The sequence below is a fragment of the Engystomops pustulosus genome, chromosome 9 (assembly GCF_040894005.1).
Source record: "Engystomops pustulosus chromosome 9, aEngPut4.maternal, whole genome shotgun sequence".
Classification (NCBI taxonomy): domain Eukaryota; kingdom Metazoa; phylum Chordata; class Amphibia; order Anura; family Leptodactylidae; genus Engystomops; species Engystomops pustulosus.
The window spans coordinates 101,071,543-101,098,331 of record NC_092419.1 but is presented as its reverse complement, the minus strand read 5'-3'; the positions used below and the strand labels follow the sequence as shown (position 1 = coordinate 101,098,331).

Below are 26,789 nucleotides of genomic sequence, written 5' to 3'. Positions count from 1 at the left end.
CTCCAGGTTGGCAGAGCTGCAGCCTGATGGTAATGGCGCTTGCTCTGCAGGCAGCCTGTCGTGCGAGGCCTGCTGATGTTGGTGCAGGCCACCAGACGGACACGGCAGGTCTTCCTCATCCTCCTCATCATCGCCACCGCCTTCATCCGCCTGGATCTCAAGCCCCTTTTGCTTTCTCAGCTGCTCTTGTTGCATTTTTTCAAATCTGGCATCATTCTCCAGCTTTTCCCGGAACGGACCGCTGTTTTCACGGGTAAGCCGACGCTTCTCCTCCAGAGCGGTGACCTCGGCTTTAAGCCTGTTGATGGTGGTAAGAAGATCAGGCTTCTTCTTCTTAGTGGCCACCCCCGCTAGGGCCACGGTCTCCCTTATCTCCTCCTGGAGTCTCCTCAGCGCCTTGCCAGCTTCCTCGTACTCACGGAGGTGCTCAGCAATCCGGGAGCCATAGATGGTAGCAGACTCCCGGGTCTTAAGGTCTCCCCATGCTTTTTGCACACCTCCGTGAGCACCCAGCTTTCCAGCTGAACCACCCAACTTTCCCGCACAGTCACTCAGCTTTCCAGGAGGAGCACTCAGGCTGATGTTACTTGCCTTGATCTTCTGTGTTAGGGAGACCTTGCGGCTTCCCTGGGTCTTGGGGGTGGCAGCCGAGGTCACATCGCTGCGTTCTTGGCTCCGGGCATATCTTCTCACCCCCTCCGCTTTGGCCGGTAACTTGTTTTTCCTGCCTCCCGCCGGCCTGGTCCGGGAGGCAGAAGCCTGGGATTTTCCTGGCTCACTCATCCCACAGAACCCACTCCCTCCCTGGGGAGGAGAGAGCAGGCCTGGGTGGATCAATCTTCCTCCAGGTGGTGCAGGAGCTCAGCAGCACACAACCACACCCACAGCAGTTCACAGCGGAATGAGCCAGCACGAACTATTCTGCTGCTGGTGCAGTCACTGTGTACATACATGACATTACTTATCCTGTACTGATCCTGAGTTACATCCTGTATTATACTCCAGAGCTGCACTCACTATTCTGCTGCTGGTGCAGTCACTGTGTACATACATGACATTACTTATCCTGTACTGATCCTGAGTTACATCCTGTATTATACTCCAGAGCTGCACTCACTATTCTGCTGCTGGTGCAGTCACTGTGTACATACATGACATTACTTATCCTGTACTGATCCTGAGTTACATGCTGTATTATACCCCAGAGCTGCACTCACTATTCTGCTGCTGCTGCAGTCACTGTGTACATACATGGCATTACTTATCCTGTACTGATCCTGAGTTACATCCTGTATTATACCCCAGAGCTGCACTCACTATTCTGCTGCTGGTGCAGTCACTGTGTACATACATGACATTACTTATCCTGTACTGATCCTGAGTTACATCCTGTATTATACCCCAGAACTGCCCTCACTATTCTGCTGCTGGTGCAGTCACTGTGTACATACATGACATTACTTATCCTGTACTGATCCTGAGTTACATCCTGTATTATACTCCAGAGCTGCACTCACTATTCTGCTGCTGGTGCAGTCACTGTGTACATACATGGCATTACTTATCCTGTACTGATCCTGAGTTACATCCTGTATTATACCCCAGAGCTGCACTCACTATTCTGCTGCTGGTGCAGTCACTGTGTACATAGATGACATTACTTATCCTGTACTGATCCTGAGTTACATCCTGTATTATACCCCAGAGCTGCACTCACTATTCTGCTGCTGGTGCAGTCACTGTGTACATACATGACATTACTTATCCTGTACTGATCCTGAGTTACATCCTGTATTATACTCCAGAGCTGCACTCACTATTCTGCTGCTGGTGCAGTCACTGTGTACATACATGACATTACTTATCCTGTACTGATCCTGAGTTGCATGCTGTATCTCCAGTACCACGAGACATGAATGATCCCACATTGCTTGGACATTACCTAGGTCAACTCTTGTGTGTTGCTGTTTATTTCTGTAGCAGACACCTTGCAGCATTTGTTCTCCATGTGTATCAGTGAGGGTAGAATTATTCTGATACTTTCTTATTACCTTACATTTCGATACATCAGAAATCATTTAGAACATCATAAGAACAAAGGCCACATTGTGATATTCCAGTCCTGGTTCCCCTTTATCTTTGATGGGGTACAGCACTGACTCCACTCGCAGTTGTGTTGTTTACCCTTCATGACTGAGCCGCATCTTGTGACCATTAGTTTTACATTGTTAATATAGTGATTTTAACTCTTGTAATAAAATAAGATGAAAGCGCTGGTGTTGTTGGCACAAAGACACAGGAAAACTGCCTGATGTAGGGGCGGCCCAGGAAAATCTTTGATATCAGCGTAATTTTAAGACCATATGTGAGATTCAGATTGAGGAGAGTTTACTGGATACCACATTTGTATATCATATAGGCCATAGGTGTGTTATATTTAATAAACTAATGCTAAATACAGACAATGCATCATGAATTAAAAAAATATATATAATACCTCCTGCCTATTACTCTTCTTCAGGGGCGTAACTAGGAAAGACAGGGCCCCACAGCAGACTTCTGAATGGGGCCCCCTTCCCACTGTAAAATATGCATCTTACACTCACATGTCCAGCAAAATATGTATATAATGGTGCACATCCTCCATTTTTTAGTGTTACCTTGGATGACGGGGCCCCCTGACACTGTGGGCCCTATAGCGGCTGCTATGGCTGCTACCACTGTAGTTACGCCCCTGCTCTTCTTCCTTGGCTCTATTTTATCTAATATTACTACGAAAATTTAATTTAATATAAAGAAGTTGCAGATTATCAGCCAGATATCCACTCCTAGTTCTCATGTGTGTCTGGCAGATGATATTTCCTCGTCTCAGATAAAGGGTGTCACGGATGCCCCCAGACCCTCAACGCTGGAGAACTCACCTCTCCAGGCTCCAGTGGCGGTCTCTGTGGCTCCTGCGGTCCAACGCGCGTCCCTGTATCCTAGGGCACGCACGCTGGCTCGCAAAGATTTAAAGGGCCAGCGCGCCAATAATTGGCACTGGCCTACCACCTTCCCAAATAAATTCGAGCCCCTTTCTGTGTCCCCTGCCGGATCTTTGTGAAAGCTCCCCTGCAATATTCCTGCGTTCCTGTGTGTGTCGTGTTCCTGTGTTCCAGCGTTCCCTTCCCATCTGCCTGGACCTCCTGTTGGTGACCCCGGATTGGACTTGACCTTGCATCTCTGCCGCCTGCCCTGACCCTGGACCTGACCATGAGACTGTCTCTTGCTAAGGTACCTCGACCTCAGCTGCCACCGCGGGCTAGTCACACCTGTGGAACGACCTGGTGGTACCCCGCCGCAGCAAGATCATCCCACTTTTCGGCGGGCTCTGGTGAAAAACAAGTGTCACTTAGATTCCGGTCCCAGGTGTCGGCTAATGCCATCTCCAGAGGATCCACTAGCAAAGGGGTTTTCCAACTAAGTAATATTATGGTGAAAAGGAGCCGATATCATAAAACAATTGAACTTACTATTTCCCCACCGGTCCAGTGGTGTTGCCTCAAGTGGATACCATGTTGCACTTCTCATTCAATGCAGAAAGGAATTTATTTGAATTTATTTTGGTACAAGCCACCAGCAGAACCCTTCTAACCTTATATTTGCTTTAAACCCCCTTTAAGCACCTTGCTCATGACCTTTTTAAACAAAATATTTGTGTAGTGTTCCTTCAAGAACCCTCTTGGGGTTCCCAGCAATTTTTTTATTTTTGAGGGATCCTTTTAATAAAACAAGTGTGGAGAATCCCTTTAAGGAAGTTTGGGGGAAAAAAAGAACTTTAACCCTTTGTTCTAGAGTACATGCCAGAATATTTTTGTATTTTGATTTTACTTTAAGTTGTATTTTCCTCCTCGCAGCGCGGCCAGTGAGTCCGGTAAATCCATTAGTGTGTAATCTTGTTGTTGGTCCCTGTGGGACTGGTGCGGTCGGCCCCAGCCGTGCCATGAATCACTTCTAATACATTTCCATCCTCACTGATGTGTTTAAAGAATGTTTACATAGAAAAAATGATTACTTTTAACTTTTATTTAAAATGTATACACACATGATGTGCAGGATCACTCTCCTGATGTTGGACTGTATCCACTAGTTAGATTGTTACTTTTTTTTTTCCGGATACATGTAAACAGTTCCATGTCTGGCAGGTCTGCTGCTGAGTCAGGACAGATGAGATCATTGGATCATTGGATGTGGAGATCATCATTATTAAAGGGGAAGTCGATCAAAAAGTTATTAAGACAAATCAGCACTTAAAGGGATAATTTACTTAGGAAATTTTATTTTTTGATTAGAACATCCCTCAAAGAAAATATCTTATGGTGGGACCTTAATGAATCAGGAGCATCCTGCAAAGGACCATCAGCAAACATTTTGCAGAGCACCACAGGGAAATTAAGCATGACATGATACTTGTCTACAGAATTGACCATGAAAAACTGCAGCCAGTGTTCGGTACTGCCCCTGGAGATCTGTGATCATACCTATGTGTATGTTTTTAGTATCAGCAGGACTATAAAATATGGATTATAGCTTCTCCATGTTCTTACACTGCTGCACCCTTACCTCTCTGCAGACAGTGTTAAGTACGTATTGTCTCTGGAGAGATGTGTAACCATACCTCTGTGTGTGTGTTGTTAGTAGCAGCAGGACTGTGAAATATGGATTTATATTCCAAGATTGTAGCTTCTTCAAGTGCACCGGAGAGGATCCTCACACTTCTCTGCTCAAAGTATTTTTTCATCCACAATCATCCACAAATGTTACTGTCATAGAAGGAAGGATCACGTGTGGGTGACAGTATACAAACTGTATGAGAATATTTCCAACTTTCATATCGGCAGAAATATAATATACATATGGAGGGTTCTGGGATTCAATTAATAACATAAACCCTGGACAGCAGCCATACGCACTGTATTACACACGGTACTGGAGTTTACTCAATTCCCAGACACCCCATTATTATTTGTGCCAGAGTTTATCCAGGAAAGTTCTGCATCGTTCCCCTCTTCCAGCCACAAAACAGATTATGGATAGTTTGGGAAGTAAAAACAATTGTATTCAGGGCCCTGGTGATGACGGAGTTATGACTCACCCTATAGAATAATATCATAAATCATGCTGCGAGGTGTTATCCGGAAGGAGACTTAAGTGGTTATTACCTCTGCGAAATCTCAGCTAGGATGGAGGGTGGGGAAGCACTAGAGAGCGGACAGCGAGGGGTGTATACAAGGATCTGCTGTTACGTCTAGCAGAAGTCATAGGAACAGGAGAAACTTTTTCCGCTGCAAATTTAGCGACGACTCTCCGTCATATACAGTCTCAGCAAAGTGCAAGGGACCTAAGCAAAAACGATTCACATGCCGCTGAAATAAATAACATCTTAAACTTTCAGAATGTTAATTTTGTTTAGACGGAGTTTGACCTTTGCAAGGAGAAGATGCTTCAGGAATTTTATCCGGGAATCCAACTGCATTTCCACCCTGTGACGTGTCTCCAGTATAAAAGGGGTGGTCACAAGTTAGAAGGGTCTCCCCTATATACAGGATAGAGAATAACAATATAACTGGGTCTGACTGAGACCCCCACCGATTATGAGAACAGACCTCTAGCGGTCCGGGAAATGGGGGTCCTGTTCTTTACTAATGGATGGAGTTGGAGGTCAAACATGCATCCTATCGCTATGGGAATGTCGACAATTGCTGATCACAGGGGTCAGGTATCTCTGGCACCCACTTTCCTTGTCTATATCTTGCTGCCCCCCTGTAATTCTTATCTATACTATCTGCAAAATTCTGCAAAGTTCTCTCTGAGCTGAGGATTTTGCAGAATGTTTTGTGAATAGAAGGTGATGACCTGTAAATAGAGTCTGCAGCTCCTGTCTGCAGAGTATCTAATGACTGTATTATCTGTACTAGTGTCTGCAGAGTATCTCATGTCTGTATGATCTGTTCCAGTGTCTGCAGTGTCTGGATGAGCTTTTCTGCTAGAAATGAGCTCTTCTGCAAAGGGGCTCAGTGCTTTCTTCTCAGATAACGCCACCTTCGGGCTGGAGTGTTTTTGCGCCCGTTTTTGCGCCATAATGAAAAGTCACGAGTGATGAATATCATTAGGCGCAGCAAAACATCTGGATTGGTAAGATAGATGAGGGAAAGGTGGTTATTTTTGAGGCGGCTAGTTTGGTGTTTAATCGCAAAAATGGCGCAAAAACGGTGCGCCTGAATGAAAAGGCGCAAAAACAACAGAGAAAACGAGTGATACATGTGGCCCATCATGCCCAGGATGAGGAGAATTGTCCACTTTACTCTAGAAACAGTGCCCCCCCTGCCCATGGGTTGTGTTTGGTATTACAGATCTGCTTTGTCTCCTGTTATTACCCTCCTATGTGGTGTCTCTGATCTGTAGGACGTCGAGGAACCTCTACAATAAAATGTCCCTCATAGTTACCTGCTATTATATGAGGAACTGACGCCCCTTTACCTTAGGGCTCATTCACATGGCCGTCTGTGGGGACGTACATGCGGCCGCAAATTTGTGGCCGCATGTACGTCCCCATAGACGGCAATAGCGGCCCGGCGCGGATACGTCCGGGCCGCACACCACAAAAAGATAGAGCATGCTCTATCTTTCGGCGTGTGTGCGGCCATGTGCTGCTATTCTCTATGGAGGGTGGAGGGGTCACCTCCACTCCAGCACACAGCGGTATGCCCACACGGCGGGCATACCGCGTGTGAACGTACCCTTAGATGTGTGAGAAATCTACCCAGTCCCCCAATTATATTGACTTACATAATAACAAAACAAATAAAGACTTTCATCAGTTTTTAAAATGTCTTTATTTAAATTTTTTTGTCAAGTCAGGTAAAAAGTCTATGACTGTGCGGTGTATGAAACAGCCAGCAACAGGTAATTTTCGGTATGAGAAGGTGCGGGTGCAGCCCTCAAGTCATTTTCGGTATGAGAAGGTGCAGGAGCAGCATTCAGGTCATTTTCGGTATGAGAAGGTGCAGGAGCAGCCTTCAGGTCATTTTCGGTATGAGAAGGTGCAGGAGCAGCCTTCAGGTCATTTTCGGTATGAGAAGGTGCAGGAGCAGCCTTCAGGTCATTTTCGGTATGAGAAGGTGCAGGAGCAGCCTTCAGGTCATTTTCGGTATGAGAAGGTGCGGGTGCATCCTTCAGGTCATTTTCGGTATGAGAAGGTGCGGGTGCATCCTTCAGGTCATTTTCGGTATGAGAAGGTGCAGGAGCAGCCTTCAGGTCATTTTCGATATGAGAAGGTGCGGGTGCATCCTTCAGGTCATTTTCGGTATGAGAAGGTGCAGGAGCAGCCTTCAGGTCATTTTCGGGTATGAGAAGATGCGGGTGCAGCCTTCAGGTCATTTTCGGTATGAGAAGGTGCAGCCTTCAGGTCATTTTCGGTGCAGCCTTCAGGTCATTTTCAGTATGAGAAGGTGTGGGTTGCACCCTTTAGGTCATTTTCAGTATGAGAAGGTGCGGGTACAGCCTTCAGGTCATTTTTGGTATGAGAAGGTGCAGGTGCAGCCTTCAGGTCATTTTCGGTATGAGAAGGTGCGGGTGCACCCTTCAGGTCATTTTCGGTATGAGAAGGTGCAGGAGCAGCCTTAAGGTCATTTTCGGTACGAGAAGGTGCGAGTGCAGCCTTCAGGTCACTTACAGGTATGAGAAGGTGCGGGTGTAGCCTTCAGGTCATTTTCGGTATGAGAAGGTGCGGGTGCAGCCTTCAGGTCATTTTCGGTATGAGAAGGTGCGGGTGCAGCCTTCTATGAATCAACACTGGTTACAGAAGGCGCCATACGCAACCTTCTGTAACTCTATGACTCCTGCCTAAAAGTGCCAGACGCAACTCTTTAGGACGGCCATATGCGGTGATCAAGTCTTTGGCTATTTCCTGAAGGCGCAAGACGCAACTCTTCAGTGTAGCCATTAGCGGAGGGTAAAGTCTGTAGCAACTGCATGAAGGTGCAACACTCAACTCTTCATGAGCCACTTGTGGTGGGTAAAGTCTGTGGGAGGCTGCACTGTGGATGAACTTCAGGAGCCGGGGACACAGCAGGAGACTTGAGAGTGGGTGACGTCCTACTTCCGGGAAGACCAGCTGGCGAAGGTCCTGCACAGCCAGTTCTTGCGCTTTGTGACTTTGTTGACCTTGGTGGCTTCTGCATGGTAGTCCTGAGACCAAGCAGGAGACACCAAACTCACATTATCAAACATTGCCTGTTGATTATACTGGATGTGTAGTGATGGTGACTCCGTGTACTCCAGGGTCTCCTCCACTTGAATGTCCATGGCAGCTCCGGTCAGGATGGGCGGTGGTGCTGCTCTTCTGGCTTCTATCGCTATCCAGTTAACCCCATCAAAGAACTGGTGTGTCCTGATGTGCTCTCTTGATGCAAGGTGCTTAAATGGGTTTTTGCGGAGAAGTCCTTGTAGGATGCTGACAGTGTCTGGAGTGAGGGAGTCTGGGTAGACTGGTGTGTGCTGGAGGGCGGACTGGTCACACTGTTCTGCGTTTTTTCCAGGAAATGGACTCCGGTACATAAACATCTGATAATAGCAAAATAGTCCACAGCTCTTCCATGGGGCAAACCTAAAACCATTTTAGGGGCGGCATAGCCGGCTGTTCCCTTGCATAAGTCTTTGGTGGTCTCAGAGACTCCATCCACAGCCAGGCCAAAGTCTGTGATGTCCATCAGTTGTCAGGAGAAGGTTCTGGAGCTTCAGATCTCTATGTATAATCCGGTGCAGATGGAGGAATTCTGTGCCCAGGAGAATTTCAGTTGTCAGGAATCTAATGGAAGCCACATCCAGAGGAAAAGTCTTTACCAGAAGGTCCAGCAGATCCCCCCTGGTGGCCAGCTCCAGCACATAGTAGATATTATTCAGGCTGTGGAAGGCTGCCAGGCCCTGGATCAGGAATGGGCTCCTGTGTGATATCCTCAGGATTATTATTATTGAGGCTGTCTATTATGGTCAGCATGGTATCTCTTATCCACTACTTTGATAGCCACTTGCTCCTTCCTCTTGGTGTCGGTTGCCAGATAAACTTTGGCAAAGCCTCCGAATCCCAAGATGCGGTGGAACTCGAAGCAGTCAAGACTTAGCAGCTCCGTAGTGGTGGACGTTCCTGCTGCGGGGGGCATCTGGCTGGTGCTTGGCATCGGGCACAGCTCTGCAGCAGATGAGGAATCGCCTATAGAGAAGCCCAAAAATCAGTGACTGGACATGGATTTTATAGAAATATATAAATAACACATTTGGCGAAAGAAAGATGAAGATGATGGGTTTAACCTCTTGCCACAAACCAGCATAATAATAACTTCAAGGGGTGTATGGAAAGGGGTCACACACTGATCTGTTACACTGTGTCATTTATCCTGATCTGTTACACTGTGTCATTTATGCCTGTGGCACATTGTAACAGATCATGTACAAAATCCACATATACTGCCAATACATACTGCCAGTATAGCAGCATATGGGAGGATCAGACAACACTAGGGGGTATAAAAAAAAATTAAAATCCTAAAAGTGTAACTCACTCCCATTTCCCCATAAAACAGTTAGATCTCAGCGCATCCCAAAATGGTTATTTCCTAGGGTGAACCTCACAGCGGAAAATATCATCTGATATAGTATCATCCAAAACACCCAAAAATATCATGATGTCCAAAACGCCACTTTTTTGCTATTTTGCAACACATTGGGGGTCATTTACTAAGGGCCCGATTTGCGTTTTCCCAACGTGTTACCCGAATATTTCCGATTTGCGCCGATTGTACCTGAATTGCCCCGGGATTTTGGCGCACGCGATCGGATTGTGGCGCATCGGCGCAGGCATGCGCGCGACGGAAATCGGGGGGCGTGGCCGAACGAAAACCCGACGTATTCGGAAAAACCGCCGCATTTAAAAACCGAAAATATGTCGCTTGGGAAGCGCTTACCTTCACCTCGTCCAGCTTGATGTATTCTGGTGGACGGCGGAGGAACTACCTTCATAAATCCCGTCCGGACCCGAATCCTGTGCAGAGAATGCGCCGCTGGATCGCGAATGGGCCAGGTAAGTAAATCTGCCCCAATATGTATATAGTGCACATCCTGCCTTCTTTAGTGTATCAGGTCAGGTGGCGGGGCACCCTGACGCTCCAAGCCCCATAGCAGCTGCTATGGCTGCTACCTCGCCATAGTTATACCCCTGGTCATAGGTCACTACCTCTGCATTGGAAAAGCTTAGAGCCTAGCATTGTAAATGCTATCAGTACAGGACTGTAGACACTGACGTCACGGACTGCAGACACCTGAAGCCAGTCTATGCTTTAAATGCAAAAAATGAATGGGAGACCCATTGCAAACTCTTCAGGTGCGGCTACAAGTGATCCCTCATTTCAGGCTTCATGACCAAAACCACATTGCAAAACCGCAGTAATTCTGGATTCAATATCGTCCGTCTATCCCTATTCCTCTATCATTTATCTATTTCACATTGAAACATAGCAGCTCCTTTGTCATCTATTCCACACCCTGCCAAATCCTTCATTCCCCTGATGGTCCACCCATTCTTTGTACATTTTCCCAGGAAAAAAAACAAAACAAGATACAGATCACATTCCACAGATATGGAGAGAGATGCTGGAAGCCAAGGGACATTTATGGGGAATTGGCCATCAGGGAAAACGTCATTGGCGAGCAGCTGAAAAAGCAAGAGCGTGGTTATAACATCAACCGAAAAGTCTTCGGAAAAATTCTGTGGTCATAAAGATCATGGAAAGCAATGCACGGCTGCGCATGGGAGGATGGGAAGTCATCCTTCTCAGCACTTACCTGCCATAACTTACCTTGCTGTTCTTCCTTCTTCCAAGCTCCTCCAAAGCTACAACTTAGAGATCCACCCTCTAGCGCTGGGTCCTGGTCTCTATCTTGCTTACCTTGAGATCACCTTAGGAAGGACGATTCACACCAATACTATAAATGGCTACAAGATTTTACCATCTCAGTGTATGACATCCAGAAGGAAGGAAAATTTGGAAGTGAACCTCGTTCTTCTCATCTTTAGACCCCAGCCCACCTCATCTGGCAAACCACCTATGCAATTAGGGCTGCCACCGCTTCCTCTTTGTCCAGAAGTCTTCCTGATATTACAGGGGAGTTGGTGAGCCCTCGGGGACCCCATCAAACCTGAGAATGAAGCTGCTGCACATTCAATAGACATGGCTGCTGGACCCCAATGCAAAATGTATTCCAGACCCCATCAATAAAGTATTGTATATAGCACTGGTCTTCCCATAGGCTTCCTAAGGCACCAGGCCCTGGGTGTAGTTGTACTTTCTTCAAGTTTCAGCCATTCAGTGTTGTGGCATATCCCAGCAAGATAGCCTGCTCTCCGATGTGTGCGAGATAAGCCAGATGTCACTGAAAGGCACCTATATTCACTCTATATTACAGTCATTCCATAAATTATTTTAGTGGCTTAATAGCTCCTCTTTACTTTTATGTGTAGCTTCCCTGATGCCATGAGGCGAGTTGAGCCTCTTGCCTCAGGCAGCACCACCTGCAGCAAGATTAGGTGACAGCATCTGGGGTGCAGTCACCTGCTACAAGGTAGAAGTTGACACTTAAAAATAGCTTTTCTTTACACCGGATGCCAGCATGGGGGTACACACTGCATGGAGAACCCACCTACTAAAAAATCTGATATATTACTACTGGATGGGGTGTAGGGAGGCGCCGTTCTATTGCCCGCCTCAGGCATCAGAGTGTTTAGGTTTATTCCTGACCTGTATACATATAGGACCACAGGGATTCATTGGTCTCTATATGTATGGGGGTCTGTGTCGCCTCCATGGGGCCTCCTATAACTCAGTAAGTCTGAGATAACTCCTGTAAGGAGCCTCCATAGAGACACAATTCTAATCAGACTGCGCCCGGCAGACCATGAACGGCTTTCATTTCTGACTGTCCCATACTAAAACACTTACCAAAGATAAGAGCATAATACGCAGCATTGACTCCTTATCTGCAGCGCAAAAGCAAATCATATGAAGTCACTTCAACTATTTCAGGGAGCAGTCACCACAATCTCATCGGGGGACCCGGGCAGCAGATCTCTTATGCTTTAGACTGTGACAAATCATATGGGATTAGATTGTTTGCTACAATGTATTTGAATTTGCGACTTCTGTTTCCTTTCAGAGCAACGTTAACTTGGAAGTATATAATATGATAGAGTTATATTTTGATAACTTAAAGTGGTCTAGGATTTCTCTCAAAATAGGGCCACCCCTGCAGGTCAGGTCTGGTATTACAGCACAGACCCATGTGCTTGAATTGCGCTGGCCTACAGTACCAGACTCAACCCATGAAAGAAAGTAGCAACGTTTTTCTACTACTGGACAACCCCTTTACGGCAGGAAGAGGTCACAAATTTCCGACACTCAGAACCTCCATCGATCAGCTTTGGACTCCAGATAACCTTTAATACATTTCCTCAACATGTGAATAAATTGGCAGCAAATGTCATTAAAAAGAACATAACCTCTCAGCAGCCGTGGGATATGTCTGCAGCAGGCCAGACCTCGCTGCTGCTGCGTTACAGAGAGCAAGCTGTCGCTTCTCGCTAGAAACAAGTAACACTTGAGCTAATACCACAATGACACGTAGCATCTCCCTGCCAGGTTATGTAGAGCAGACGACAGGTCGTCACGTAGAAGTCAGGTTCTCTACAAAACACTAAATGGAAGGAAACAACAAACATCATAAACTGCGGTATATAATACATACATAATACTAACATACACTGTACAAATAACTGATATATAATACATAAATAATACTAACATACACTGTACAAATAACTGATATATAGTACATAAATAATACTAACATACACTGTACAAATAACTGATATATAATACATAAATAATACTAACATGCACTGTACAAATAACTGATATATAATACATAAATAATACTAACATGCACTGTACAAATAACTGATATATAGTACATAAATAATACTTACATACACTGTACAAATAACTGATATATAATACATAAATAATACTAACATACACTGTACAAATAACTGATATATAATACATAAATAATACTAACATACACTGTACAAATAACTGATATATAGTACATACATAATACTAACATACACTGTACAAATAACTGATATATAATACATAAATAATACTAACATGCACTGTACAAATAACTGATATATAATACATAAATAATACTAACATGCACTGTACAAATAACTGATATATAGTACATAAATAATACTTACATACACTGTACAAATAACTGATATATAATACATAAATAATACTAACATACACTGTACAAATAACTGATATATAATACATAAATAATACTAACATACACTGTACAAATAACTGATATATAGTACATACATAATACTAACATACACTGTACAAATAACTGATATATAATACATAAATAATACTAACATACACTGTACAAATAACTGATATATAGTACATAAATAATACTAACATACACTGTACAAATAACTGATATATAGTACATACATAATACTAACATACACTGTACAAATAACTGATATATAATACATAAATAATACTAACATACACTGTACAAATAACTGATATATAGTACATACATAATACTAACATACACTGTACAAATAACTGATATATAGTACATACATAATACTAACATACACTGTACAAATAACTGATATTTAGTACATAAATAATACTAACATACACTGTACAAATAACTGATATATAATACATAAATAATACTAACATGCACTGTACAAATAACTGATATATAGTACATAAATAATACTAACATACACTGTACAAATAACTGATATATAGTACATAAATAATACTTACATACACTGTACAAATAACTGATATAAAGTACATAAATGATACTAACATACACTGTACAAATAACAGATGTATGCAGTGCATTAATAACATTATCATACAAATGAAAGTGATATATAGTACATAACTAATACTAACATACAATACTATAAGTGAATAGATCAATGCATGAAAAGTTCACTATACGTATAGTACATAGATTACAGTACTGTAACTATAAAGGACAGTACATAAATAGCACCACAATACAGTGCACAATTAATAGTCATATAAAGTACATGAAAGTTCTATAACTATATATATAATGTACATAAATAGTACCACCAGATGATGCACAAATAATAGTGCCATATACAATGTAAGACTGCACAAGTAAAATGACAAATAGTACATGTACATGGCAGTATATAGATAACGCTACTATACAGTGCACAAATAATAGTGATATACAGCACATGGATAGTGCTATAACTATACAGGAGAGTACACAGATAACACCCCCATACAGTGCACACATGGAGGCTGTGATACAAAGTTCTGTCTTTCTTCATGGAGGAGTCAGGGGTCACCTAGTCATCATATGAGTCAGATATTTGTATATTAAGGCTCGGGTCCATGTGTGCTGGGGTTTGGCAATACTCCATGGGCTTTACATCAAACTCGCAGAATCTGGCTAGAAACTTCCAGAGCAAGGAGTGTGTGCGGACAGCGTGTGCAAACACCCCAGTCCTAAGATACCTGCTAATTGTATCACGGAAGAGCTGACCAACACTCAGGTCTTATCCGCTTCTCATGTGTAAACCTGCACCATATGTCTGTACGTGTGTTCTGCTTAAGAGAACATTTGGGCTTTTTCACAGAGAAATTATTCAGAGTGGGGAAAGAATTTGCTTACAAGGTGTTGGAAATGGGACATGACGCAGACAAGCTGCTCCGAATGTCCCGCATGGATGGGGGTCATCGAGCCCTGTGTCAATACACCACCATGGGTCACCGCCACATGGGGGAGATCTAGAATTCTAGAATTTCTTGCTTTTTCTGGCACTTTATTTTGTTTGAACAGTGGATACATGTTTTTATTATACTCAGTCATTACAGTGGTGCACAAGGTTATCACGATGCATGAGGTTTCCAAGAGCTTGGAGGCCAAGCAATGCTCCATGGGAAAAGGACGGGAAGAATTATCCTAGTACCACCTAGTGGAAGCGACTACCCATAAGTCAGGGCAACAGGCCTTATAACATGAAAAATGATACCCAAAGTCTTCTTAAAGGTGAAAACAAGAAATATGGGTCTCTTATGTTCAGGAATGGTGCAGCTCACCTCCAAACTGGCATCTCCCACCAGGGATGGAGGATCTGATCCCCAGCCTGAAGGAACTTACAGACACCTTTCTTCCAGAAAATAGCATGGGTACTACCCCAAATCAATCACTGGTGCTCCTCAGAGTGGCTGGATTTGTGGAAAAAACTGGATACATATTTGGTTTTTAGGGACGTGGCAGTGGTGCTCAGCTGGTAGACAACATGCTGCAGATATTGATGAATAGAGGAAGCGGCACCCACCAGTGTCATATTCTTTATTGTCCTAATATGAACATCAGGAAAGTGACCCTTCCACTTGATAATGAAAGACTTATACCTGAACCTATCCTAGACGGAGAAGCCATGCTCATCTTTCAGTCCTAACACTACATCAAAGCTTCCGGTCTATGCCAGTCACTGCACTGCACTATGCCATCCACTTCCAAATACAATGTAACCTGATCAATAGCATGCACAGAGCTCTCCCCAGCGCTGCAGCCCCATACATCCCCTCCTGAGACTACATAGCCATCATGACAATGATCTAAGACTAATATCTTTCATAATGGGATCCTCCTCTATTTCCTGGACTTCTCCTGAGCTGCTTCAAATCTCTCGAATGTGCTGCCCAGAACTATCAGCTTCATACCCAACTTCAGCCATTGTTCCAAAACCACAATACTTCATGGCTAATCTCTTTCACATTTACTCTCCCTAAATTAAACTTTTCTGTTGAACCCTGATCCTTACAGTATCCTCAGGATCCAATTCTATCTAAATGTTACCCTGCATTCCCATGAAACAGATTTATATACCTTTATTTATCCCTGTTACCTTATAAAATCTGCCTGGACCGGTGTAAGTGGACATCTACCTCCTGTGTCAGCTCTTTTTCCTTATAGATTGTAAGCTCTTGTCTCCAGGTCCCTCACTGATGATAAATATATTAAGAAATCTATGTCTTATGTAAATGGTGGAGATCCAGGCCAGCCAATAGCATTGCATGTAATAATATTTGGACAGCATACTCCCTACATTGTACATCTATTGTTCATCAGCCCTGTGACCTGTGTAACATCGTATTTCATAGCTGCAACCACTTAGCAGGCAGCTGCGGGCCTTAGGTCACGTCTGCCTCCCCCCAGCTGTGTTTTAAGTCCAGGATCTTGGAATTTCATGGTCAAGGTTGACCAGACCACAGGAGTCTGGAGGAATTGGGGAAGATGTAATTGCTGAGATGTATTTGTGAGAGACAAGACGTGTTATACGGATCCGCTGCTCTACAAGGGAAGTTTCCATAGTCCACACTTTGGATTATCCACCAGAAAACATCAGCAGTGGATTCAGGGAAGCCTTCATGTCATCTGTAAGTGGAGCTCCTGGTCTCCTCATAAAGATATACCCCATGTATCCTCTTGGGCCTGGAGTCAGCGCCATCGTATCTATGGATCAGAGTATTGTCCATCACTCACAGCAGCGTGTAACTGCATAAACGTGGGAGTGTGATCTACTCTGCTCTCACATAGATTCCCAGCCAAAACTATATTTATTTGACTTGAAATATCCACATGTTCTGGCCTGGTATTCCTGAATTATTTTCCTAAAAATATCCACACAAATCCAAGAATCCAAAATTCATTCTCTACACTAACACTGTCATCTCAGTTTAAGGGAAATCTACCATCACAATCCATCATGATAATCCAGGGACACTTACTCATAGATCCAGGCACCGGGACTGTGGTATCTTCTTATAATTGTTATCCATGGCCTCCTTCCTTCTAAAATCAACTTTTAATATTATGGGGGGGGGGGGGGCGTTACCAGAGCCCCTCCATGCTGCAGCTTCACAGGCAGTTAAACTGTGCATGAGCACTTACTCCTCTTGTGAGATTAGATCAGGCAGAGGGAGAGGGAAGTGCTGAGGGGAAATATAACAGCCTGTGAAGCTACAGCACATAGAGGGGCTCATTTACTAAGGGTCCTGCGGGCGCACTTTTCCGATCGGCGCCGTATCTTGCCGGGGATTGTGTTGCACGCGATTGGATTTTGGTGCATCGGCGCCGGCTTACATGTGACACAACCTGGCGAATTCGGACAACGCGCGGGATTTAACATATCAAATTGTGTCGCAAGACACGCACTTACATGCACCGGGAAGAAGAAGGTGAACTCCTACGGACCTCAGCGGGGAGGCGACTAGGCGCATCTTCGCGAGACTGTCCGGATCGGGGATCACGACAGGAGTAAAGTAAATTTGCCCCAGAGGCTCTGATAACATCTCCCAGAGCACTTCAGACTCATTAGCATAATTTTAACAGTTGATTTTTAAAGGAAAGAGGCTATGAATAACAAATATAAGAAACTTAACAGTCACTGGACCTATGAGTAAGTGCCCCTGGTTTATCACGTTTAACTTTAATGGTAAATTTCCTTTAAGTCCACTTTTCATATTCCTTACCCAGGATCCAGCACACAGATCTCACAATTTATATTATTTCCTACCCTGTAGCAGACAGTGGTAAAAGAGACCCCCATTCTAGTTATCAGTTGGGGTCCAGCAGTTTACAACACACCCCTATAACTACCTCCTAGGAGCAGCTATCCCAGAAGAAAACTGCTCAGGTTCACACCCTCATAGCTCATATTTGCACTTACCTCTGCTCACCTGCAGTCATATGGTAAATTTATGATTAGCTCATTACCCCAATGCATATTTCTAGTGAGAATAACATTGAATTTTGATATTCCTTACCATTTCCTCCTTGTTATCTGATGTCTTCCATCTCAAAGTTGGTGAAATAAATATGCGGCTATATTAATAATTCAGGGGTTAATTGAGGATGCATCGCCAACTGGTGGTCAGATGTGAGAAGGCAGTATCTGATTGGAATCCTACTAAGTATAGTATGTTACTAATTGCTGTTTCTTTTGTTTGGTAACAAATTGCACATGTGCTACAAAGATTGCATTGCATCCAATAATCTATTTACTTATATTGGTATTAAATCGTCATTTCAAGTGCAATGTGTGAACACGGCCTGACCCTACATACTGCCAGGTCTCCCCTTAGACTAGAACTGATCAGTGCAAATCTCAGGAGAAGGGACTGTCTATGATCAGATGATTGTTTATAGGGTTATCACGTAATATTATAAGCTGACAACAATCATCTTTATCCCTAAAACCAACGCCCCCCTTGTTCATGGGCTGGATCTGGTATTGCAGCTTAGTCCCATTTCATCTATCTTCAAGTGTTAAACTGGTTGTCCACTTTGAGGACATTCCAGCAAATAATTAATAATGTCTGTGTAATGAAAAGTTATTACATTTTCTAATACTTTCTGTATCAATTCTTCATGGTTTTATAGATCTCTGATTGCTGTTTTGCAACAGGAAGCTTCACGGTGCATGGCTTGTTAGCATCACACAGCTTTGATCACACTGTGTGTTATAATGAAGAGTGCACCTGTGTGACATCACATGACCAGGGATATAACGAGTCATGCACCTGTGTGCCATCACATGACCAGGGATATAATGAGCCGTGCACCTGTGTGACATGACATGACCAGGGATATAACGAGTCATGCAGCTGTGTGACATCACATGACCAGGGTTATAATGAGCCGTGCACCTGTGTGACCTGACATGACCATGGATATAACAAGCCATGCAGCTGTGTGACATCACATGACCAGGGATATAACGAGCCGTGCACCTGTGTGACCTGACATGACCATGGATATAACGAGCCATGCAGCTGTGTGACATCACATGACCAGGGATATAACGAGCTGTGCACCTGTGTGACATCAAATGACCAGGGATATAACGAGCCATGCAGCTGTGTGACATGACATGACCATGGATATAATGAGCCGTGCAGCTGTGTGACATCACATGACCAGGGATATAACGAGCTGTGCACCTGTGTGACATCAAATAACCAGAGATACAATGAGCTGTGCAGCTGTGTGACATCACATGACCAGAGCTACAACGAGCCGTGCAGCTGTGTGACATCAGAAATAGACAGAAAGTATATTGGAAAATTTTATAACTTTTCATTGCACAAACAATATGAATTATTTGCTGGACAAGACTTTCAAGTTCTTTCTTTAAATCTTTCTCAGATACTTGTCATATTTTAGAAATTTAGTAGCATCATTCTCCAAAATCGCCTTAATCCACCCTGAGATTTACTGCTTGTTGTTGGTGCTCATGGCTGGGGCTATAGTCTGACCTCCCCGCGTCCTGCTGTATTGCCTGCTCCCAGGTGTCCTGCTGCTGCACAGATGGCCTGACACTACACATCTTTCAGGATGATTGACGGCCCAGGCAGGCATTCCTCGCCTTGCTGGGAACATCACGCCTCTGGCCTCCATACTGTCAGCACATATATGAATATGGGACATATACGGACTACAGATCTCTGTCTTGTCAGGAATAGATCAGTGATCCAGACACAGTTTGGGGATTCCAGGGATACAGAAATTATTCCCTGCTGAGAGGACAGGGCTATAGATGAGACATAGTCACACATACGGGGTAATCCTTGACAGATACTAATCCTCGGGGCACAAGTAGGGGCACGGCAATCTCTGTCTCTAACGTACATTGACTTTTAGGAAATTGTTGATGTGTATCCAAACCATATTTGTACTTGCGTGTATCAATGAGAGGTTTGAGAGTGATCTGGGCCCCCCAATCCCAACTACAGAGGTCATGGCCCATTGCTTACTATTGTAGACATATATGACTAGGGTTAAGGTCAGACCAGACATAACATAGGGAAACAAGCAAAAAGCAGGTCAAGAGAGTCTGCAGATGACAAATGTAAATACCTCAGCAACTAATGGGTGAAGGGACCTATCTTTTAGACTATATTCAAAACATGGCCGCCATCATGACAGCCACCAAGGAACCAAGGAATGGAAGAGATTTAGGGGAAACATATATATAACATAACAGTCAATGTTCTTTAGATCTAAAAAGGCATCTAGACCCGTCTTGAAGCTCTCTGCTGTCCCTGCCGTGACCAGCGCCTGAGGCAGGCTATTCCACACATTTACCGTTCTCATAGTAAAGAAGCCCTCTCGACTCTGGTGGTTAAACCAGATAAGACGGAGACAGACAGAGACAGTATGATTTAACCTGAACTTCTTTCCACCATATGGAACATATGTAACATATGGAAGAAGATCAACATTGTCCCAGAATTCAATTGCCACAATCAGATTTACAATATCTTTTGTGGTTCAAATATTACACAGAATGGGGCAGATTTACTTACCCGTCCATTCGCGATCCAGCGGCGCGTTCTCTGCGGAGGATTCGGGTCTTCCGGCGATTCACTAAGGTCGTTCCTCTGACGTCCACCGGAGTGCACTGAAGTACACCAAGCTAGGCCAGGTGCAGGTAAGCGCGTGTCCAGCGACACATTGTTTTTTAAAAATACGGTGGTTTCTCCGAATCCGACGGGTTTTCCGACGGCCACGCCCACTCATTTCCGTCGCGTGCATGCCGGTGCCGATGCGCCACAATCTGATCGCGTGCGCCAAAATCCTGCGGCAATTCAGGGAAAAACGGCGCAAAAAGGTAAAATTTTTGTAACCTGACGTAAAAACGCCATTCGTGCACTTAGTAAATGACCCCCACAATGTTGCAACAACAAATGGAAATATTCCCTGTGATGCACAGCTACGTGACGTGTTGTCCATGGTGCTGAAGGCACTGGATCCAATCATGATGAACCCACGTGAGAATCTATAGAAAATAACACAAGAGATGTTACAGATCTGATTGCCACAAGACAGAGAGAATTCTGGTCTGCAGGAACATGTTACATATTACATGTTACATGACCTTCTCCCCATTTGGAAAAACTCTTCATTGATCCAATATGGCGGCTTTCAAGTTGGCCGCCATGTCCTGTATATAGCCTAAAAGATTGACCCATTACTTGCTGGGGTAGTCAGATATGTTATTGTCACTGAAATAAAAGATGTTTCTGTGACTGTGACTATGTAATATTTCTGTCTCTTTCCTTCCAGAGGAGGTGAACGTCCTGGAATCCCTGACTGCACACTCCACACAACTCGTCAACATCTCTCTCAGCGCTGAGCGCTCCTGTCTGTCATTAGATTTGGGCCAATACTCTACTCTCAGCATCTCCACCAGGGCGGCGTTTGGGGACAGGTAATTGTCATTTAGAGAGTCATTCACCATTATCTAGGTGCTTGTATCATAGGTGGTTCTGATTCTATGGGACAATATGGGTTCCAGCTCTAGCTTTCCACAATGATTGGAGGTAAGTTGAGCTGGGCATTCTCTCTGTGAGATACAGTAGATATGGAGATCAGACTATAAAGACTTCCTCCCCCCCTATAGAGTAGACAGGAGACAGAACTAGAGTTGAGCCTAACAGATGGCAGGTGATGTTGAGCCCACAAATATTTTTGGCACATTTTGACCCTGTTTAATGTATGTACATCCCAGTGTGCACTCATGCGATATGAACAATGACTTGGCTTCTGTATATTCTCTCTCCTGTACTTATCCCATCTCTCCAGTTTTGCAGATGAGTTGGCCGTACTGATGAAGTTGCGTTCCACACTTCAGGAGAACACGGGCCTCGTCACCATATTAAGTCTCCATGGTCAGGTGCTATTTCAGATCCGGATTAACCCCAGCGCCCTTATATTTATCTCCAGCCGACGTGGACACTACGAGTGAGTGAGCTCATCCCCATGTGAGAAGTCTTTGTATGTGTCAGAGTCACACAGATCAAAGGGGTAAAGGGATAATCTACTGACAAGACAGCCCCAGGTTCATAGAGGATGAGCAGTAAACAGATGTTAGAGGAGAATTTGTCAGTAGTATTGACCATCAAGCAGCACATATATAGGGTTGGATTGAGGTTCTTTTGGGATAAAACTATTCAGGAGGGACATTGACCATCAGCATCAGCGTTATACGAAATAAACATTAATAGCCTTCAAATTGGGTTGTCTTCTCTGAACAAAGTATATCCCACCAGAAGATCCTTTAGTACATTAGTGGGCAAATTCAACAAAGGGGTATAGGTTGGGGAAAGGAAAGGCCTGAGCATGGAGCATTAGATCTGGGTATAAACAAGCCACTAAGCCTTGGTGAAGGTATTTAGATATGGGGAAGCAATCTGAACCAATGCCCCAAGTGCAAGAAAGAGGGTGAAATTGTGCAAACAAAGCTCCAATGTACAGCAGCAGACAGTATTTGGTATTGTCCCCTTAAAGCTTTTAATCATATTTTTTCTGGCTGCTGTAGTATTCAACCAGAAGCCTCTTATAGCTTTTAATCCAAGTAAAGAAAGGTACTGTTTAGTAGCTTGGTACAGAGAGCTAAGATCACAGTAGTGTGAGGACAAGCCCCCAGTACAGTAGAATTATAGTCACATTGTCTGTACTTGTACCAGATAAATCCGATCATTTATAATCTACATCAACAGATTCCCAGTCCCCCTTCTGACCGATGGGAAATGGCACCGGGTGGCTCTTTCTATTTCCTCCAAAGGTGTGACGCTGTACATGGACTGCAAGCTTGTGGAGACGCTCCCTTGGTCTAACTTCTTTGGATTAGGAGTCCAAACTGATGGAATACTGATGCTTGGAGGACTGATTGAGCCGTATGATGTGCCCTTTAAGGTAACAGCACTAAAAATCATGCTACTTCAATGCAATCTAATAGCAATGATCACTTTTAGGACACTGCTAGTCATTGGATAAGAACTTCATAACTCAAACATGAGATCATGACTAGAGATGAGCGAACATGCTCGTCCGAGCTTGATGCTCGGTCGAGCATTAGCGTACTCGAAACTGCTCGTTGCTCGGACGAATACTTCGCCCGCTCGAGAAAATGGCAGCTCCCACCGTTTTGCTTTTTGGCGGCCAGAAACAGAGCCAATCACAAGCCAGGAGACTCTGCACTCCACCCAGCATGACGTGGTACCCTTACACGTCGATAGCAGTGGTTGGCTGGCCAGATCAGGTGACCCTGGGATAGACTAGCCGCTGCCCGCGCTGCTCGGATCATTCTGTGTCTGGATGCCGCTAGGGAGAGAGCTGCTGCTGGTCAGGGAAAGCGTTAGGGTGTTCTATTAGCTTACTGTTAGGCAGGAGTGATTCTACAAGAGCCCAACAGCCCTTCTTAGGGCTACAATAACGTTCTACTTTTTTTTTTTTTATTTGCATCTAGTACCATATTGTGAGGAATTAGCAGGGGGACTTGCTACCGTTGTGTTTAGCTCTTAGTGGCACACATATCCACCTCAAACACCAAAGTGGGAAAATTTAGTAGGGGTTTGATTTCAATTAGGCACAGTCTGCCATTAACTTTTTTTTTTACGTTTATTTTGTTTAATAACTCAGTGTCATCTCATCTGGCATAGTAGTGTGCTTTGATACTTGGCTAGAAAATAGCCATAGGAGAATCCAAACAGCTTACTTACGCCTACAGTAGCGTTCTATATATTTGATTTCTGGTTGATCTGCTGGTGGCTGTACTTGCTGCAGTGCATGTACTAGCCAATTCTGAGCAATTTGTAGTGAGACTTGCGACCGCTGTGTTTTGCGCTTAGTGACGCACATATCCATAGCAAAGACCGAAGTGGGAAAATTTAGTAGGGGTTGGATTTCAATTAAAAAAAGAGATCAAAGTTTAAAGACATATGCACATGTGACAGCGCACCTATGTGGATATATATCAAAAATATGCCAGGAAAGGTTTCCTTAATCCCCGTATATAACAATTATAAATCGAAAAGGAGGAGAAGGGGAAATAAAAAGGAATCAAATACAATTGTATAAAGAAAGTGCAAAAAGTTTATTGGTTGCAATATTGTTAAAAACATATATAAAGCAATAAAAAGGAGCACTGGTTACAGGAGACAGAAATTCACATAGACCAGGCACCATGGAATACAGAGAATATATGCTGCAGAGTAGAGGGCATGTGAAAAATCGTGATCAGTACAAAGCGTTTATAGCCATCAATTTGCCTACATACTCAGCAGTGGTGAGAAGGAAACAACAAATGCATCATCCGATGACTGAATTAGTCATTAGTTCTTAGCAGTTAGCATTGCTGAAAAGTACCAACACTGTATCCATAGTTACCTGGTCACTGAGACTAGGTAACTAGTCTCAGTGACCAGGTAACTATGGATACAGTGTTGGTACTTTTCAGCAATGCTAACTGCTAAGAACTAATGACTAATTCAGTCATCGGATGATGCATTTGTTGTTTCCTTCTCACCACTGCTGAGTATGTAGGCAAATTGATGGCTATAAACGCTTTGTACTGATCACGATTTTTCACATGCCCTCTACTCTGCAGCATATATTCTCTGTATTCCATGGTGCCTGGTCTATGTGAATTTCTGTCTCCTGTAACCAGTGCTCCTTTTTATTGCTTTATATATGTTTTTAACAATATTGCAACCAATAAACTTTTTGCACTTTCTTTATACAATTGTATTTGATTCCTTTTTATTTCCCCTTCTCCTCCTTTTCGATTTATAATGGATTTCAATTAGGCACAGTCTGCCATTTGTCCTTTTTTATTTTACGTTTATTTTGTTTAATAACTCAGTGTCATCTCATCTGGCATAGTAGTGTGCTTTCATACTTGGCTAGAAAATAGCCATAGCAATAGGATAGCATCGTTTGGTTTTAAAAACTCAAAAACACAAAAAAAAACAAAAAAAACAAAAAAAAACAAAAAACACAAAAAAAAACAAAAAACACAAAAAAAAGTTAAAAAAAAATTAAAGTTATAACTCTCATTTTAAAAATGTTTAACCCGAGGGCTAGGGGTAGAGGACGAGGGCGGGGACGTGGGCGTCCAACTACTGCAGGGGTCAGAGGCCGTGGTCCTGGGCGGGGTGAGACACCACCTGCTTATGAGGGAGCAGGGGAACGCCGCAGAGCTACACTCCCTAGGTTCATGTCTGAAGTTACTGGGACTCGTGGTAGAGCACTGTTGAGGCCAGAACAGTGCGAACAGGTGATGTCGTGGATTGCTGACAATGCTTCGAGCAATTTGTCCACCAGTCAGTCTTCCACGCAGTCCACCCATGTCACCGAAATCGCCACTCCTCCAGCTCCTGCACCTCAGCCTCCTCCCCCCCAGTCTGCCCCCTCCCAGGAAAATTTGGCATTTGAACCGGCATACTCTGAGGAACTGTTTTCTGGACCCTTCCCACAGTCACAAACCACTTGTCCGGTTGCTGCTGAGCAATTTTCCGATGCCCAGGTTTTCCACCAGTCACAGTCTGTGGGTGATGATGACCTTCTTGACGTAGTGGAAGTGTGTAAAGAGGTGTCCGACGATGAGGAGACACGGTTGTCAGACAGTGGGGAAGTTGTTGTCAGGGCAGGAAGTCCGAGGGGGGAGCAGACTGAGGGATCGGAGGATGATGAGGTGACAGACCCAAGCTGGGTTGAGAGGCCGGGTGAACACAGTGCTTCTGAGACGGAGGAGAGTCCTCGACCAGAACAGGTTGGAAGAGGCAGTGGTGGGGCCAGACGGAGAGGCAGGGCCAGAGCTGGTGCATCAGCGCCAAATGTGTCAACTAGTGAAGCTCCCGTGGTGAGGGCTCTTGCGGCGAGGGCTAGATCTTCAGAAGTCTGGAGGTTCTTTAAGGAAACACCGGATGACCGACGGACTGTGGTGTGCAACATTTGCCAAACCAGGCTCAGCAGTGGTTCCACCACTACTAGCTTAACTACCACCAGTATGCGCAGGCATATGAATGCTAAACACCCCACTCAGTGGCAACAAGCCCGTTCACCTCCGGCCGTGCACACCACTGCTCCTTCCCCTGTGTCAGCTGATAGTCAGCCCCCTGCCCAGGACCCTGCCACAAAAACCCCATCGTCGCCTCCACGATCCTCCACAGCATCCACCAGCGTTCAGCTCTCCATACCCCAGACGCTGGAGCGGAAACGCAAATATAGTGCAACCCACCCGCACGCCCAAGCCCTTAATGTGCACATCTCCAGATTGCTTAGCCTGGAGATGCTGCCCTTTAGGCTAGTAGAGACCGAGGCCTTTCGCAACCTCATGGCGGCGGCCGCCCCTCGGTATTCGGTCCCCAGCCGCCACTACTTTTCCCGATGTGCCGTCCCAGCCCTGCACCAGCATGTGTCAGACAACATCACCCGTGCCCTGACCAACGCCGTTTCTGACAAGGTCCACCTGACCACGGACACGTGGACGAGTGCTGCCGGGCAGGGCCACTATATATCGCTGACGGCACATTGGGTTAACTTGGTGGAGGCTGGGACCGAGTCTGACCCTGGGGCTGGTCATATACTGCCGACGCCGAGGATTGCGGGGCCTACCTCGGTCCAGGTGTTTCAGGCCTACTATGCCTCCTCCTCCTCCCACCCCTCCTCCACCTCCTCCTCCGAACTACCATCCGTGGGCACGGCGCCATCAGTCGGTAGCTCTAGGCACAGCAGCAGTGCCGTCGCTAAGCGACAGCAGGCGG

At 44.7% G+C, this 26,789-nt stretch overlaps 1 protein-coding gene across 1 annotated transcript in view; it reads left to right on the top strand.

Annotated features, from left to right (window-relative positions):
- The window catches only part of LOC140077592 (uncharacterized), a 205,124-nt gene that overhangs the window by 111,009 nt on the left and 67,326 nt on the right, over positions 1-26,789 (top strand). The window contains exons 2-4 of the mRNA XM_072124865.1: positions 21,307-21,451; positions 21,826-21,984; positions 22,743-22,938. Of these exons, the coding sequence (XP_071980966.1) occupies positions 21,307-21,451; positions 21,826-21,984; positions 22,743-22,938 (500 nt within the window). The remainder of the gene's footprint in view (positions 1-21,306; positions 21,452-21,825; positions 21,985-22,742; positions 22,939-26,789) is intronic.